This window comes from Ostrinia nubilalis, chromosome 22 (genome assembly GCF_963855985.1).
Source record: "Ostrinia nubilalis chromosome 22, ilOstNubi1.1, whole genome shotgun sequence".
NCBI lineage: Eukaryota > Metazoa > Arthropoda > Insecta > Lepidoptera > Crambidae > Ostrinia > Ostrinia nubilalis.
In genome coordinates, this window is record NC_087109.1 from 11,420,042 (window position 1) to 11,437,810 (window position 17,769).

The window sequence follows — 17,769 nt, forward strand, 5'->3', positions numbered from 1 at the left end:
AACCTTAGGCGATTTTAGTGAACCTGGCCGCAAATAACTGTTTCTTCTTTTATGTTTTAATTTCGATTCGCTACTGTTTTCTCACAGCGTTTTGGGCTTTTCATAAAATTTAAATGTTTCTTTACAACCAAATCATAAATTCTGGCCTTCTGTCAACAAAATATTATTATCTTCGTCTTTCATTAATGGTTCTGATTACTTAATTAAGATTTCAGTGATCTATGTGTTAATGGTAGAATTTGAACGTGATATTTAATTTTGTTACAGGTTCGTAGGGCTGACTCCGCAGTCCAGCAGCTCGCACCAGCTGCTGAAGTCGATAGTGGACCAATGCTACGTGCTGTACACCGGCTCAGTCTACAGGGGACGCAATGTAAGTACACAGTCTTCATGGCATACTCCAACACTCCTAAAGCAATTTACAAGCCATACGGATTCTGCCTGATACACTAATGTAACGCTTTGGCTGTGTTTACTATGTAGAAAAAGAAAAACCTTTATTTGACACGAAAATACAAAGAAAATGAACAAATAAAAGAAGAGAGAGAAAAAACCATTAAACACACATACCTACTACATACACGCGTGTCAGTATTAATCGAGATACGCGTGTCGCGTGGCTCGACACTGGTTTTCAGGCGTACTAGCTATTGTCCAGTAGCTCAAGAGTTGACCGACGTGCATATGATTTATGATACCTACTTATTTACATATTTTGGTTTTACCGCATCATCTAGACGGCATATAAACGCACTTATTGGAACAACTTTCTGGGATCAAATAATAAGTCAATATGCATGACAATGACAATCGCAGTACATATTTACAAGTCCTTTAGACTATTACGGGCGGGTAAAAATCCCGTCACCGCGATGCAGGTTGTGCGTAAGAACAGGACAGCGCCATCTAGTGATAACCCATACTTAAATAAAATTACTTTTACAATTATGCAATATGTTTTATAAGTTTTTATATTGGTGGCAGGACGCTCAATCGCTGGGCGGGGCCCTGCGTCGCGCCCTAGCGGGTCTAGGGCGGGCGCGGCCGGTGCTTCTAGCTGTAGTGGGAGCAGACGCACTACGCGGCGCCCGATGGCTGCCCGAGCGGCTGCCTGATAACGTCAAGATGATCGTCACCGTCACTGAAGGTACACATTCATGTTTCAGGCTTCGATCTTCCTTTCAACCAGTAGCGGCGTAAGGGGGGGGGGGGCGGTGGGGGCGGTCCGCCCCGGGTGCCAAGCATCAGGGGGTGACACAAGTCGCGCAGATTGGTACTCACTGGCGCATCTGCATGGCAAGTCTGCGGTCTGTATCATGATACGGGGGAGGGTGCGATTGTCTTTCAATCTTCGAATCGGTAGGTAAAACCCCTAAATCCTGGGGGGTACCAGGGGGTGCCTTAGGACTTATGACGGGGGGGAGGGGGGTGATCGCCCCGGGTGCCAACCCATGCTACGCCGCCACTGCTTTCAACCACCTTATGATGTACACTTCTAGATGAAGTCCAGGTGCAAACAAAATGGTTCTCTCTTGGAAGATAGGAGTCGACCAATAAGTCCTTGACAGCGATATCACTTTTCACTTCTGAAAAAAAGCAGCCATGAAAACCGAGTTAATTTTCAATTTGCAGTATTGCGTGTAGTCAGTAGCTTTGAGCGTATTTACTGTGCCTATTTTCCAGTGACCGCCTTCACTTTCTTTGTTAAGCTTTGACGAATGCATAGTGCCTTAGTCGTTCGTCGAGCGGACGAGGAACGTATTCTACCTTGACGACATCTTAGTAAAAATTTTAGAGGTCTAAGGAATCCACAATGTGAACCGACGACCTCATAAAGGTAGCGGGAGACGCTAGGTGCATGCCGCTGCCAACCAGTCATTGTGGAAGTCATGAGAGCCTATGTTCAGCAGTGGACGACCTCTGTGGCTGAAATGATGATGATGATTATATTTTGTGCCATCACATAAAGCTGTTAATCATCTTTCAGAGACCGACGAGCCTTCCAGCTCGGCCATAATGGCGGTGCTATCTTCAGACGAAGGCCCGAAGGTGGTCCGAGCGCCGCCGGTCGGCGCGGAAGAAGCGAAGGCTGTGCTCACCGCCTGTGCTGCCACCTACAGCAAGACGGGCGCTGCTTCGCCGCCAGAGGCCGCTGTTAAAGCCGTGCAGAAGTGCACCTTACCGCTGTACGCTAAGGTTGGTTATGGCTTACTGCTCAAATTCGCTGCCACTTCAGGAAGACGGGTGTTGCCTCGCCTCCAGAAGCCGCTTTAAGGCTGTGCAGAAGTGCACCTTACCGCTTTATGCTAAGGTAGGTTTTTGATTGGTGTTCAAATTGTTACACACTTACACCGCGTCAGTCCTCACCGCGTGTGCTGCTACCCACAGCAAGACGGGGGCTGCTTTGCCACCAGATGCCGCTGTTAAGGCTGTGCAGAAGTGCACCTTACCGTTGTACGCTAAGGTTGGTTTTTGAATACCGTCATAATATGCTATTAAGGTTCATTTTTGTAAATTCACCTATAGTCTGATATAGTCTGGCGGTGGAGCACGCTCGCACACTCACTGCTGCCGCCCGTCGCACAGTCGTGACAGTAATATAATTACGCGCGAGCGATAAGGATAGGTAGCTTGGGGTCATTGGACAAAATTCTACGGGCTCGGCGACTAGACTTTACAGCAAGACTGGTGCTGCTTCGCCGCCAGAGGCCGCTGTTAAAGCCGTGCAGAAGTGCACCTTACCGCTGTATGCTACGGTTGGTTTTTGATTACCGTCATAAGATGCTATTAAGGTTCATTTTTGTAAATTCACCTATAGCAAGACAGGTGCCGCCTCGCCGCCTCGCCGCCAGAGGCTGCTGTTAAGGCTGTGCAGAAATGCACCTTACCGCTATATGCTAAGGTTGGATTTTGCTTGCTGTATAAATTACGTAGCAATACGGGCGCTGCTTCACCGCCAGCCAGAGGCCGCTGTTAAAGCCGTGCAGAAGTGCACCTTACAGCTGTACGCTAAGGTTGGTTTTCGCTTACTGCTCAAATTCGAGGCTATTACAGCAAAACGGGTGCAGCTTCGCCGCCAGAGGCCGCTGTTAAAGCTGTGCAGAAGTGCACCTTACCGCTGTACGCTAAGGTTGGTTTTAGGTTACCTTTGTATGCTAAGACTGTTGGTTTTTATAAAGCTGCTACCTACAGCAAGACGGGCGCTGCTTCGCCGCCAGAGGCCGCTGTTAAGGCTGTGCAGAAGTGCACCTTACCGTTGCACGCTAAGGTTGGTTTTTGATTACCGTTATATGCTGTAAAAGTTCATTTTTGTAAATTCACCTGCAGCAAGACTGGTGCTGCCTCGCCTCCAGAGGTCGCTGTTAGGGCCGTGCAGAAGTGCACCTTGCCACTGTACGATAAGGTTGTTTTTTGCTTGCTGTTTAAATGACGAAGAAAGAGCGCCGCGTCTCCATTAGAGGCTGCTGTCAATGCTGTGCAAAAGTGTACTTTAACACTACATGCTAACGTTGGTTTATTTCTATTAAACAGTTCCTTGTTTTTTATTCTGATCATCTTTTGCCCACAGATCCTAGCATGGCAGATATCCCTATCGGCAGAGACCTTCACCGAGCAATCAGAGCCAGAAACGACTCCAGAACTGGTCATCTGCGAGGACTTAGAAGGCCAGCTCATCCAGATTCTGGTGACGACTGAGGCGGCCTTAGGAGAAGAAAGGGTTAAGAACTGCCTGGCGCTGTTAACGGCTTCGAGGAGAGGGCTGGATGATACGGAGATCCTGGATATGTTGGCCCATGATGAGCTGTTCAGGAGTGAGGAGACTTACTGTGAGTGTTTGAACAGCAGTCTTTTGTTTTTGATATACACCCTTACTTGGTGTATATCTCTCTCTCTTAGAAAACCTCGAATTCGTCCACATAGATCCTCTCCCAGAACACATTGAGATACTGAAAGAAGTGTCTGAAGTCAACTGTTACGATCACAGGCGTTCTAGCTATGACCCTTATTTAGAAGTCAATCTCACTCATGTAGGATGCCTAAGTTTGGTGTGTGGTGAGGTGCCTCACACAATGAAAAATAGAAACAGCTGGCGGCTACACTCAGAAACTCATCCCATTTACGTTTAGTTAGAGTCCAATGGCAATTTTACATTCCCCTGAGACTTGTATTGTATACCTGGTATAGCGCGATCAAACATAGAAGTTAATGTTATTAAAACGAGCCAAGGCATTTGTCTATGTACCGATCAGATGCTGGTCTTTTCCTTGCTGAAGAAACCCTCGTTTCGACCACAGATCTCCTAACTTGTTCAGGTTTTCTTCTTCTTTGAAGGATAACTAACTTGTTCAGGTTGTATCATATCTTCATCTTCCCCAGTACCCTGGGCACCAGCGTCCCTATTCTGGCCGCAGCTGGCCGCACTACTGTCCCCCTGGCTTCGGTGGGACGCCCGAGGCGCGGCGCGGTGGCGGGACGCCGCGCTGGCGGGCGCGGCGCGGGACAGATACTTGGCGGACTGCGAGCATGACGTTAGGAGGACGCTGATAGAGTACTATGAGGTAAGTAGTCCCTGTATCCTAGATACTAGCATCGCTGTTCCACTAGCAAAGGTATTCTTCTGTCTTCTTGGAGTTTAGACAGAGAAGAATAGCTTGCAGGGATTGCTGCTTGTCTAGCAGTACTTAATTGAATCCGTTGTGGGAAGATACTTGGCGGACTGCGAGCATGACGTTAGGAAGACGCTGATAGAGTACTACGAGGTGAGGAGACTAGCAGCCCTAGGAGAATTATCCTAGACATAAGCGACACTATTCTGGCCACATTTAGCCGCACTACTGTCCCACTGAGGAGAACGCTGATAGAGTGAGGAAAACTTATTTCCTAGACACTAGCACACTGTTCCATTAGCAAAGGTACTCTTCTGACTTCTTGGAGTTTAGACAGAGAAGAATGGCTTACGGAGACTCCTACTTTTCTGGCAGCATTTGAATCCGTTGTGGGAAGATACTTGGCGGACTGCGAACATGATGTTAGAAGGACGCTGATAGAGTACTATGAGGTGAGGAGTGCCTGTATCCTAGACACTAGCGTCACTGTTCCACTAGCAGAGGTATTTTTCTGTCTTCTTGGAGTTTAGACAGAGAAGACTGGCTTGCGGCTGCTTTTCTGGCAGCAATTGAATCCACTGTGAACAGATTACTTAGCTGACTGCGAGCATGACGTTAGGAGGACGCTGATAGAGTACTATGAGGTGAGGAGTGCCTGTATCCTAGACACTAGCGTCACTGTTCCACTAGCAGAGGTACTCTTCTGTCTTTTTGGAGTTTAGACAGAGAAGAATTGCTTGCGGAGACTTCTGCTTTTCTGGCAGCAATTGAATCCGCTGTGAACAGATTACTTAGCTGACTCCGAGCATGACGTTAGGAGGACGCTGATAGAGTACTATGAGGTAAAGGTGAACACATGACATAGGACACCCTTTTTCTGTTCGAAGGTAATCTACTGCCCTCTTGACTCGCCAAAGACCTAGTGGCAAGAGATTAATGGTTTTAGCAACTTAATCTGCTATTGAAGGACAGTGAAGAGCAAAATGACGATTTGTAAGAACTATTTATTAGAAATTTTGACTTTGACTTTGTTCAAATATCTTTTACAGTAGGACAGCTGCCCATTTTCCATTTTCCTTATGTTAATGCAAAAAACAAATGAATTTATCTTATCTTTTTTACTTTCAGGGAGCATGGTTCACGGAAAACGATCCTAAAATGGCTGGAAGACTGATATCACAAGAAAACAAATTTTCAGAAGAATAGTACGTATCCACTTTATCAGTCCCCAATTTAGCCAGTTATTTTGACAACACCATACTAAAATCGTTACTTCTCTTCTAGCTACAACACTAGAAAACTAGACGAGCTGCCATTCCAACACTACCACCTCTACAAAGATGAGCCAGAAACGTTCGCGAATCAGCCTTACTTCACCCAATTAGAATGGGTTCACGACAAACTCGCAGCCACCGACTGCGGGCACTTTTTAGAAGACCTCGAACTAGTTCACATAGACCCACTCCCAGAACACATTGAGATACTGAAAGAAGTCTTCGAAGTCAACTCTTATGCTCTAGATTACGACCACAGACAAATCTACGGCGTTCTAAGTATGACTTTAGAGAAAAGACAGAGAGATGGTGCGTCAGTGAAGAGTGAGATAGTCCAAGAGTGGCTGAAGGTGATCAAGAACCCTCCAGTGCCAACGTTCTTCCCTATAAATGAGAACTTCTACAAGATATGTGAGGGCAAGGATAAGAGGGACTTGTCAGCTGTGGAAGGGTTTGACAGCAAGACGTTTGATCTGATCGTGAGGTTCGACCAGAGGGAAAAGTTTGTGGCGACGGTTTCGACTGAGAGGGAGGAGATCTGCGTTTGGGACGTCACGACGTGAGTATTAATAGTTTACCTGTACACAGGGCACAAAATCTCCTCAACATGATGCGCTAATTACAATGTATGTAATGCAACCCATTTACCCAATGCATGTACCATTATTGCATCATGCAACGTAACGTTTTGCCTGCACTCTGGGAGCGCTTTTAGGATATTGCCAATGTATTGCACAATATTATTTCCATTAATTTCTCTTGTATCTTCTAAGGATTCATACTTATTTCATTTTGGAAAAAAGCCACATTGTTACAAAACTATTCGAGTATGAAAATATCTATGTAACTATAGTCGAAAGCACATCAGACGATACATTATTGTAGCAATATCTCTCTTATTACAACTGCATAAGATGCCATAGTGTTTATCTTGATGTGCCATTGTCTGTACAATATTTTGCTAACGGGAGCTAATATATAGTTGAAACTTCAGCGAGACTTAAGAGCCAATTCGCAGACGGAAGCTAGCTAAACAGCATTCGAAATTGAACCCTAACGTTGTTGACGGTAGGTGCAAGATGGTGCGCAAGCTGACGGGGGTGACGCACCCCATCAACCTGGTGCCGGTGGACGAGCACCGCTGCGTCGTGCTGTGCCGCCGTGAACTGCGCGTCTACGACCTCGACCAGGTGATGTTATTGTCCACAATAGCCCAATGGTGTCGATATTGGGTCCGATAATGCTCGGGCCACACTAACGGGAAATGCCATTAAATTATTGCGATAATGGACGTTAACCGTAGCTGCGTAGGTGTAGCCACGACTTATGCTTCAACCACATCAACGCGTGCAGATCGCCATCGCCATCGCCTGCGCGATCATAGTGAAATGACAGGAAGGGTGAACTTTCATGGGTCGCGCGACCTGTCATTAGCCTTTGATCGCGCCGGCGATGGCGATCTGCTCTTGTTGTGTGGTTGAAGCTTAAGTGGTCGCATGAGACCGCGATAACATTTTTGATTTCTATCGTGTCTCGATTCGCTGATACTTGAAGGAATAAACACCAATCGATTTTAGCAAACATTAAGCACTCACGAAACTAATAATAAGTTGTTAAATTATAAATTGAAGAGGAATTATATTAGGAAAAAACCTACGACCCTACGTAGTTTCGAAAGCCATAACGCAAACCACGCTGTTGCAAATGATTTTGTGACTGCCCCATACGTTCTTAAGCTTGTAAACTCGAATGATGTAGTCGCTAACAATGCTGTTTAGAAAAATGTTGCATGAGTTACAACATCAAAATTTTTGAATGCAGGGCAAGTTCCTAGTGGCGCTGAAAGGCGTGATGAACCAGAAGATGCCGTTCTACGGGCTCCACGACTCCAAGCACCTGGTGGCGCTCTCCAGGAACCGAATGTATGTCAACCTGATGAACATTGAGACTGGTGAGTGGATAATAATCATCTTTGAATAACGCATTTCATGTTGAAATGTCATCGCCTACGCTGATTTTATGTCCAAACAAATATTTAAAATGCTTAGAATAATCATATTTTGGTCTATTCCACTTTGATCACCTGGACTTGATCACCCAAGTGATCAAAATAGACTCCAGGTGACACTTTGGTGTCCTTTGATCACCTATGGATAAGAAGTCCACTTTGATCACTTAGGTGATCAAATCCATTTGATTAATGTAGAATAGACCCACATTTTTATTGATCTGAATGACTTTATCGACCAAACAAAAGCATTTGATAACCAAGATATTACTTTTAGGTGACTGTGTGACCACGTTCAAAGCTGGTGAAGACAGGTTCCTAAATTCACTGCTCGTTTCGGGTGACGGAAGGTAAGCAAATAACTTAATAATTTCAAAAATTATAGGAGTTCTGCAAGGGTCAGTTTTGAGACCTTTACTTTAAAACCTAATAATGTTTCTTTCCTTTTAGGATATTGGTGTGTGGTGATGAGACACAGAAGCCTTTTCCACTGCTGGTGTGGTCACTCACGTCAAGAAAGCTTTTATACGACTTGAGGATACCACATCACGACTTTGTGACTTCAAAAGCCGCTATAACTTATGAAGGTAGGAATCGATTCAAATGTCATTTTCAATGGCCAATGCTAGATGTAGATATTTCTAATACCATCTTTCCTTGATCAAAGTCTTGGTCGATCCAAATAATTCTCTAGGTCCCAAGTAGCACTCACAGCAGACTTCAAATTGAAATTCTTAATGCAGACTCTTTTCAGAGTCCCTATGTATGGATGCCCCAAATATACTCGTAGCTTGCAGGATTGGGTACTGAGGAAAAGTGGCGAAGAAACCTGGCCAAATGCATTTTCACCCTCTAATATTTTTCTCTAAGATGATTTTCTCTTTCTCCAGGATCGTACGTGTGCGTAGTCTCCCGGGAGCTAGACGAGCCGAGCCCGAACTTCATAGTGGTGTACGACCTGCAGTCCGGCACGTTGTTCAAGAAGTGGAAGCCGGGCTGCGACACCGTGGCACTGGCCATAAGCTCGGTGGACGGATGCGTCGTGTCCGGGCTCGCGGACACCAGGATACTGGTGTGGGACTTGATCACTGGTATGTTTACTTCTAGTAGCTTGGTAGTAGAAGTTTTTTTTACTTCTAGTACTTTTTATTTGGTTCAGAGGTATCCAATCTTTTTCTTCTCGTAAACTTTTCCATATTTTGGTATAGAATAGGCTTACTATCCCTAGGGCGCAATAAACCATTTTACTTTATTTTTTTTAATTTTCATACAAAATTAATTAACTGGTTACTACAACTTCTGCTCACTTAGGGAACTAACTTGTGTGACATTACTGTCTGATGTCTTTGTCTAGGTGGTCTATCAAGCCAATACCTACAGTTTAGAAAGATCACATGACCCATTAACACAAGCATACCTACAAGTTGCTTACTTTACTACGGACTAGCTGGCGCTGTGTAATTGTCCAAAGATTTATTTATTTGTCTCTGTTGCCTTTATTCCTGTCGTTTGTACCTCTATTAACGTCTTGCGGTGTTCCCAGGCAACTGCCGGCTGACGCTGCGCGGGCACGTGGCGGCGGCGTCGCTGCTTCGGCTGGCGCGCTCGGGCGGCGTTTTGCTGTCCGCCGACGACTCCGGCCGGGACCCGTCCGTGCGCCTGTGGGACCTGCACTCAGGTAACTTCCAAACCAACCAAGCTGACAGCCTAGACCTCCGTGGACTATTATTAGGGAATTCAGCACCCTTAAGAAGTCCTTCACCTTTGTTTTGTTTGTAACGTCCAGCAACGACTCATAATATACTTAACCTGGCTGCCAGACCTTTGTGGACTATAAAATTTTCTAATTAGGGAAATTTATGATCCCTATCCCACTGTGCGCCTCTGGAATCAATCATAACTCAGGTAACAAATCAGTCTGCCAGTCCTCTGAGGACTCCGGCCGCGAACCCGCATGCGCCTGTGGGACCTGCACTCAGGTAACCAGGGTTACAGACCTACGTCGAACATTTAATTTCATTATTAGGAACTTTAGCATCTATATGAGAGTCCTACACCTTCTTACGCCTCTGGAATCTACACTCAGGTAACCAGGCAAGCTGCCAGTCCTCTGAGGACTCCGGACGAAACCCCCCTGGAACCTGCACTTAGGAAACTGTCCAATGACAAACTCAGGCAACTGTTTAGTGATGACTCAACTGGCTAGTAGTAATAACGCTTTAGGAGGTGACAATATAGCCCGCAGTGTCGGTGTCGAACTGGCTGACTTGAGATCCGGGGACGCTGGTTCGAACCCCGTCGCCTCTGGACTATTATGATTTTGTGATGGACCCACTCGTAACACATGCATTAGTTTTGTAATATTTCCGTCACTATATGTCACTATTAGTCATTTGTATTGCAAAAATTTGTATTCCTAAAAAACCAGTCCTTCCCTTTCATGCACCTCTGGGATCTCCTAACGAAAGTGCAAACATCCGTAGACTGTACATTTTTAGGGAATTCATGATCCATTCAATGAGGGCCACCGTATTTGCACCTACTTTTTATTTTCGAAGTCGAAGCAACCTTCACTAACCCCACCACTTGTCCGCAGGTAAACTAATATCAGTGTACACGCCTCCCGAGCGCATAACCTCCTGCGAGATTGTCTTAGGGGGCTCCGTACTGGCCCTCACTTTAGAGAACGTGCCCCACATAGTCTGCGCTCGCCTGCTGCCCGCGCCTGTGACGCAGCCCTGCCACGACCACCGGCCCTATGGACAGATGCCCGACTGCTGATATTCGAAGGAACAGGAAGGTACGATCACGCGTCAAGTCGACAAGATCAAACGCCTCCAAAGCGTCGCTTTACCGTCGATGTAGTTTATGAACATTGAAACTGTAAGAACCGTTAAATTTAAATTTTCAATCAAATCTACAATTGATTTAAAACCTTATTATTAAAGTGACTCTACAAACATTTAACAGGTACAATCCAGTTTGGATTGGATTTTTGCAGGATTGCAAGTTCAAAAAAATATACTACGTTTTGGAGCCAGTGAAAATCAAAACTTTTTGACACGCCAAATAACTGGCTACACTATTATTTATCATAATGTATAGTAGGTAAATATTATTATACAAAGATCTTAAATGGTTCGGCACGACGTAGGACAAGCTACCTCTGATACCTAAGTCTTTTGTACATGTATCTTTATGTATCTACCCTCTACATGTCACAGAGTCCTGCAATTTTAAACAGAAATAATAAAATTAACTGAAGGACGTACAATATTTCTGAAACCAATGTCTGTTCACTCTAGTCCAAAATTTGTGCCAGAATTATTAATATTAAAAATGATAGAAGTAAAAAACATTATGCATGCTACTTACTATTAATTTAGATTGCATATAATGGCACGAATCCTAAAATAAGATTCTTGCAGTGCAATTATTGTTCAGTAAATGAATAATTGATTACTAAGTTCTTACTGTAAAAAACATCCTTTTCATTTCTAATAATAGTAGCATACATAATGAAAATTAAATAAGTAAGTAAGTACTTAAATATAAATGGATGGAGACGTACGAGTATTCAAAGTTTACGAGAAAAAGTTTGTGGAACTTGATAAAGCAATCGCCCAGTGACTTACGACCGAAATATGAATGAAGTGAATAAAAAACATTAATGTTTTTGATCTATTACGCTTATTAATTACATTATTGAATTAATGAAATTATATTTAGTGAATCCTCTATCTGTAATGTTGATGTTTAGGTGTAATTTTGTGGTGATTAGGTTTAAGGGATGAATTATGTATAAGTCAATTTTTCGTGTTTTTTCCGCGCAAATAACGGCTAGCCTTTGCGTTGTGCTGGTCAAACTGATCTTCCTTAAACAGATGTTGTGCACATTAAGTAATGTTTAATAATTGGGTGGGATCAATCAAGGCACTGTTTTGGGCCTCTTTCGGCTACCGACAGAGATTTATACTACAAAATGGAGTGAGAAACCCAGCTCTGCGTGAAAGAAGTGAGATCATAAATCCTGATTGGTCTTACTATAGTTTAGGTGTAGGATATTCTACCAATGTGTCATTAAATCTTTGTTGTTGTTACTTCTATCTTGTTTTAAATCATGGTCATAAACACTAGAATAAATTACTTTTTATTACTAAGTTTCCGACGATGTAAAGGCGATAAAAAACTATCAAAATTAAAATCAAACTTTATATTCCACCTATCATCATAAAGTGCCTGCATCAGGCATTATCAGGCATTGCGTTGTTACCTTTAAAACATCGATTTAATGACGTTGGAAAAAGACGCTTCTTTTCATTAATTTGTGCGAAACGCTTAATTTTTGTAGTCATTTATTTTAACCTTGTCTATCCGAATTCTACGCTAACATTCGTACTTAATGTATACTTAGTCATAGATTTTTGTAATTATTTACCATATCTGTATAGAGTTCATAAGCAATACCTTTTAGAGAAGTAGCACACATGGTTTTATTTTTAAAGAAAATTTAATTTTCCTTATAAAAATTGACAGGTAAAAATATAAAAGAAAATTATACATATTATACTAACACATTATAATGCAAAAATCATTATTATATGTACCTATAAGATGCTGGTTCATCATGTAACGGATAGTGTCCTTTAATGTGTTAGCATGCAATGGGTCTTCAAGCAAATGTTGCTAGAAATGGATTTTCAACATTGCGTGCAATTTTCCCATGGAACTATAAGTATTGTAAAAAGGTATAAAATAAGTATAGTAGTATTTGTGTTTAAGTTTACTTGATGCAAATGCCTCCCAACTAACTTTGAAATTAAGATTATTATTTAAATCAAGTGTTTTACCATGGTTACAAGTAAGAGATTAAAGCTGTTGTTCTTTTAAATCTACTGTATTACAAGAATCCAAAATATTATTGTGATTATTATTAGAGATTATTTTACGATTATGTCTGCTTTAATAATTTCATCGTTGAAAGAAAAAAGCACAATAGTTAAAACTTAATGCACAATTTGTTGTTTTTTGTTCAAAGCGCAGGTGGGGATGGTCTAAGTAGGACTATTATTATTCTGTGCTTATACTTTAAAATATGGTTTAAAATAGTAATATTTTTAGATGCGAAAAGTACCTGTTTTTGTTTATTTACAATTGTGTAAAAGTTGGTATGTGTAAGTAAAGGGTTTTACATAGTTATATTTTAAAACCATCCCCGTCTCTGCCTCAGCTTCATAATGTTCCAGCTAACGCTTCTCGACCAATGCAAACTAAAATAATTAGGTTAATCTCGTCTTATCTAATAATTGAGTGAACTGAGTCTCGATGTCTTCTATGTGATTCGTTTTTGTAACTTTCGCTGCCATATTTTTAACGTATCTTAAGAAATCAAGGGTGTAGCCAGATGGAACGAAAGCGGACCCAAAATAGTTCCCTGCGTAACACCTTTTAAGTACTAAAAAGAATCGTTCTCTCTGACTACTCCCTTGCATGTAATTAACCATATTTTCTTATTGATTTATCTTGGGCACAATATAATGAAATGACATATTAAAGTAGGTGTTAAAAATATTCTGCCTTCCATGGGGTTCCGATAATGTACAAATAAAGTAAGATAATTTACTTGTATTAATAATTATTATTGTACTGTTTAGCCATTGTTGAGTTTCAACGGAAAAAGTTGGCGCTAGTTATTTACGTAATAACTACGTAATTATTTGCTGTTTTCAAACAATTTTGTCAAAATTAACAAAAGAAAATATTGTGTGCTCAAAACTACAATATAGACGCACTTTATTATTCTCGGAATCCCCAATCCCTTGCCCAATCTTTAGTAGTCAAATAGAAAGTAACTACTAAATGAACTTATGAATTCTCTTCAAATGTACAAAATATGTACTAAGACACTTTCTTTACAATAGATTATTTTAAGTAGTCCGCACATTTGTTAATTTAAGAAAGACCTTTTCATAATGTCCATTTGGTGTGTTCCAGTTTTTCAAATCCGATTATCAATACAAAGATCTAGACCAAATCGATTTGAAAAACAACATTTTAAATGTTTTTTTATTTATAATATTTTGAGAGCAAGCAGGCTGGTCCCTGTTTTAACTGATATTCTATAATATTAAGTAAATTTTATGGTCACTACGTAGCGATCAATTTGAAATTAAATTTAAGCGATGTAAATTAAGAAGAATGGTGTAATCAATTGACTTGTTAAAATTATTTATGTATTCTGGAAAGTTACGTAACTACTTGATGTCCTGATTAAATTATTGGAAAATAATACAAGTTGTTGTTGTTTTATTGCTAACATTGCTTTTTCGCAAAAACTTGCAAAAACGTCGATTTTTTACAAACGATACGCCATCTGCCGGTGTCGTATTTATTGTATGAAATCGTCGTTTTAACAGTTCCACCACCGATAGATGGCGTTAGGTTGCGGGTCCACAAATCTTAGTGCCATCTAGCGTAGAGTAGAAACATATTATTATCACAAAAAATCATAGAACCCTCAAAAGGTATTACAAAAATAATTAATGTTACAAAAAGTTAGGTATTCAGAAGCTTGGAAATCCGTAGTTTAGTTTCCAAAAAATCATAAATTTCGCGCAAGGTAATTATTATGGATGGTCCAAACCCATTCAAATCTCTGACTATTGGTAGCATTTATTTTAGCGATAATGAGACAAACTAGTAGTTTTTGAATTTTTTTGTATTTTTTAAATATTATTCACAGCAACATAATAATACTACACTATGATCGTATATGCCTAGCAGGATTGGAAGAGGCCCTTGCTCTTCATTTCTTCGAACTCCTTCTCAGCATCGTACGTCCTGAAAAAACAAGAATCACATTTGAAAAATGCTTTCTCGTTTCAGCCAAATGACGTCCACTGCTGGACAAAGGCCTCCCCCAAGGTTTTCCACAATGAACAGTCCTGCGCTGCCCGCATCCAGGCTCTTCCCGCGACCTTTACCAGATCGTCGGTCCACCTAGTAGGAGGCCTGCCCACGCTACGTCTTCCAGCCCGTGGAAAATGCTTTAGTTAGACAAAAAGGCGGCTGTCTGCGCCGCGACAGAGACAAGACTGTGACCGTTACTTGCCTTTAATCAATGTAAGCATCAATTTCCAAGTAATTGTCTTACTTGGGAATTGATGCTTACATTAGAGACAGTGAGTGTGAGATTTATTTATTTATTAAAACTTTAATGCTAAATAAATTTGAACAAAAGGCGAACTTATGCACTAAAGCATTCTCAACTAGTTTACCTTTGGGTTGAACAGAAAAAAATATATAAAAGAATCAGTCACCTGTAGAACTCAGCGTAACGCCTCTTGCGTTCAGTTCCGACGAGCTCCTTGTAAGCGAATCCAGATAATAAACCGACGGTGATGGAAATGTACAAGTTGCGCTTAATGGCGGCGTTGAGGAGGCCCCTCATCGCGGGCTTGGTGACGGTCGACACTGCTTTCTCTCCGGCCATCTAAATAGAGAATTAAATTATTTTAGCGTCTAGCAGTAATTATTCGCAAATTTAGAAAATATGTTGTCCTTTTAGAAACTTAATAACTAGTTTTTATGCTTAATGGAACATGTTATTGGTTCAATCCCAGAATTTGTAATCAATTCTTTTTATTATCGGAGCCGCACCCATGATTCATTATAACTACCAGACTTTTGCTTTTCGCAATGAATCTGACTTGGAGATAGCCAGTAGGTTGATTTAGTTCAGAGTAATAACGAACACTGGGTTAACTTACATTTTTGTTGCAATTTTTTAGATAACCTCTATGAAGATAGAAATGGTACAGACCATTAAATCGATAAGGTTAATTAAGAAAAAATGGAAGGAATCGGCTCGTATAAATTATGAAAGTGTAAAAATTACTCAAAACCTGGAAAATGGGCTTTCCTGAAACCATGTAAAGCCATTATCTCGTCTTACATAACCAGCCAATATTTTGACACAAACCACTTTTTGGGTAATTTATTTTGAGAAAGGGTGATAAATATAATTACGTTAAATCTAAATAAATATTTAATAACACGAAACACTCACTTTATTTACGTTAATTTCCAAAAAATGTTGCGGATTACAGCACGAAACAAATGTCTGTCACTTTGTTCTCAATTACAAATATCGATTTTGTCTGATTGAAGTTTGAATCGATTTAATTTCTTAGTCTAAGTTTTCATTGGCTATCTGACATGTGATATCCAATATCAACCAATAGCAGCACGCAATGTATGTTTTCAGTTACAATTTTACGTTCCTATCTACGCATACGATTAAATTGAAACTTTTTTAAAATATTGTTTGGATTATTTTATGAAAAACATCCGATAGAAATCTTGAAAAAATAAGTTATAAAATTATTATTTCAGCCATGTCGTTCTTCAATGGCAATTTTATAGTATTTGTTAATTAATATACATACATCAGACAACCTTGCAAAGTTAATTTTCGGGACTGTATGCATTTCACTCATGGATAGATATAGGATAGCCTCTCTCCAAGATGCCCCAAGTCAAGTAAAACACTTTAAACACTGATTAATTAGATTAATATTAATCTAAGACTGATGATGTTTAAATTTTTTAAACGTTAGCTATAGCTATAGGTCTAGCGCATATCTCGGCCCGTGCCCGAGGTATGGGAGCGGCACGGGAGGGATGACATTGATTTATTATGACGTGACAGAGCATAGGTACAAATCAGTGGGTCTAGACAAAGTGCAAATTATAATCGCAAACCAGTCGAAAAGTGGTCGAAAAGCCCCTTTTTTTTGTATGGAGTTTTGACGGATTCGATTTTCGATTCGATCAAAAAGTGCGTTTTGTCTAGGGGGGCTGAACCACATTTGAAGGTCTCGCTGACGTCCCAAAAACACCCATGCCACTCCCATACCCCAGGCAATGACTAAGCGCTAGCTAGACTTATAACCTAGACGTACAGGTGATCAAAGTGGTCTCCAAGCGACAGTTTGGTGTCCTTTGATCACCTGACGTGAACTCTAGTTCAATTATTATAAGTGGACTCTAGTCCAACTTTGATCACCGGTCGTCTTATCCATGGGTGGATCAAACGACACCAAATTGACGCTTGGAGTCCACCACACCTGGGTGATCAAAGTGGAATACTACTGTGTGCCAGTGTGCCTACCATGAGTTTACGTTAGGTGTGCTCGCTAGCGACTGCGTAAAAAATTACATTTAAATGTATGACATATTGTGCAGCGCCCCTAGCGGCTACTTTCAAGAAATAAAATCTTCATAGAATTTTTTGACGTATTCGCTAGCGAGCTCACCTAACGTAAACTCATGGTAGGCACACTGGTGTTGTGGTTAGGGTTGCCAGGCGTCCGGCTTTAGCCGGACATGTTTGGCTTTTTACGGTCTTGTCCGGCCAAATATTGTCTTGTCCGGCCTGTCCGGCTTTTGTTAGGCTTTTTATTTGGTTTGCTGCGCCAGGCGAAAGTTGAGGCACAGAATATGAAGCGCACGCATCAGGATGTTATATTGGGCAACCGATAATACGATGACAGTACTCACTCGTGAGCTACGACACTAATTGCACTCCCCCCCCCCCCTCGTCACATGTCCGGCTTTTAGGGTAAAATGTCCGGCCAAATGAAGCACTGAGTCCGGCTTTTTTGATTTTGGACCTGGCAACCCTAGTTGTGGTGTACCTCAACTCCTCTAGATTGCTTTAGTTGTGGTTTGCGTTTGCGAGTTGCTATGGATTAGAAGTGAAACAACAAAATATTTTTATTCATTTATTAATAAACTAACTTTACAAATTTAATAATAGCAGAACAATAATATTCCTTATTTCTTTTCATTCATAATAATATGATAATAATTCACCGTG

General features: G+C 41.3%; 2 protein-coding genes across 2 annotated transcripts; one reads left to right on the forward strand and one right to left on the reverse strand.

Annotated features, from left to right (window-relative positions):
- The first annotated feature begins 872 nt into the window (after positions 1-872).
- LOC135083082 (uncharacterized) lies at positions 873-12,123 on the forward strand. The gene is made up of 16 exons (XM_063977848.1): positions 873-878; positions 985-1,147; positions 1,988-2,196; positions 2,819-2,919; positions 3,055-3,268; positions 3,569-3,827; positions 4,378-4,559; positions 5,736-5,812; positions 5,892-6,440; positions 6,954-7,071; positions 7,703-7,832; positions 8,167-8,239; positions 8,340-8,476; positions 8,780-8,980; positions 9,433-9,567; positions 10,486-12,123. Exons 1-16 carry the CDS (start codon positions 873-875, stop codon positions 10,668-10,670), a joined length of 2,739 nt encoding a protein of 912 aa, XP_063833918.1. The 3' UTR covers positions 10,671-12,123.
- Positions 12,124-14,589: 2,466 nt separating this feature from the next.
- LOC135082842 (cytochrome c oxidase subunit 6C-like) lies at positions 14,590-16,050 on the reverse strand. The gene is made up of 3 exons (XM_063977606.1): positions 15,958-16,050; positions 15,209-15,381; positions 14,590-14,729 (listed from the first exon to the last, which is right to left on the reverse strand). The coding sequence occupies exons 2-3, from the start codon at positions 15,379-15,381 to the stop codon at positions 14,666-14,668; spliced, it is 237 nt and encodes a 78-aa protein (XP_063833676.1). The 5' UTR covers positions 15,958-16,050; the 3' UTR covers positions 14,590-14,665.
- Positions 16,051-17,769: the final 1,719 nt, after the last annotated feature.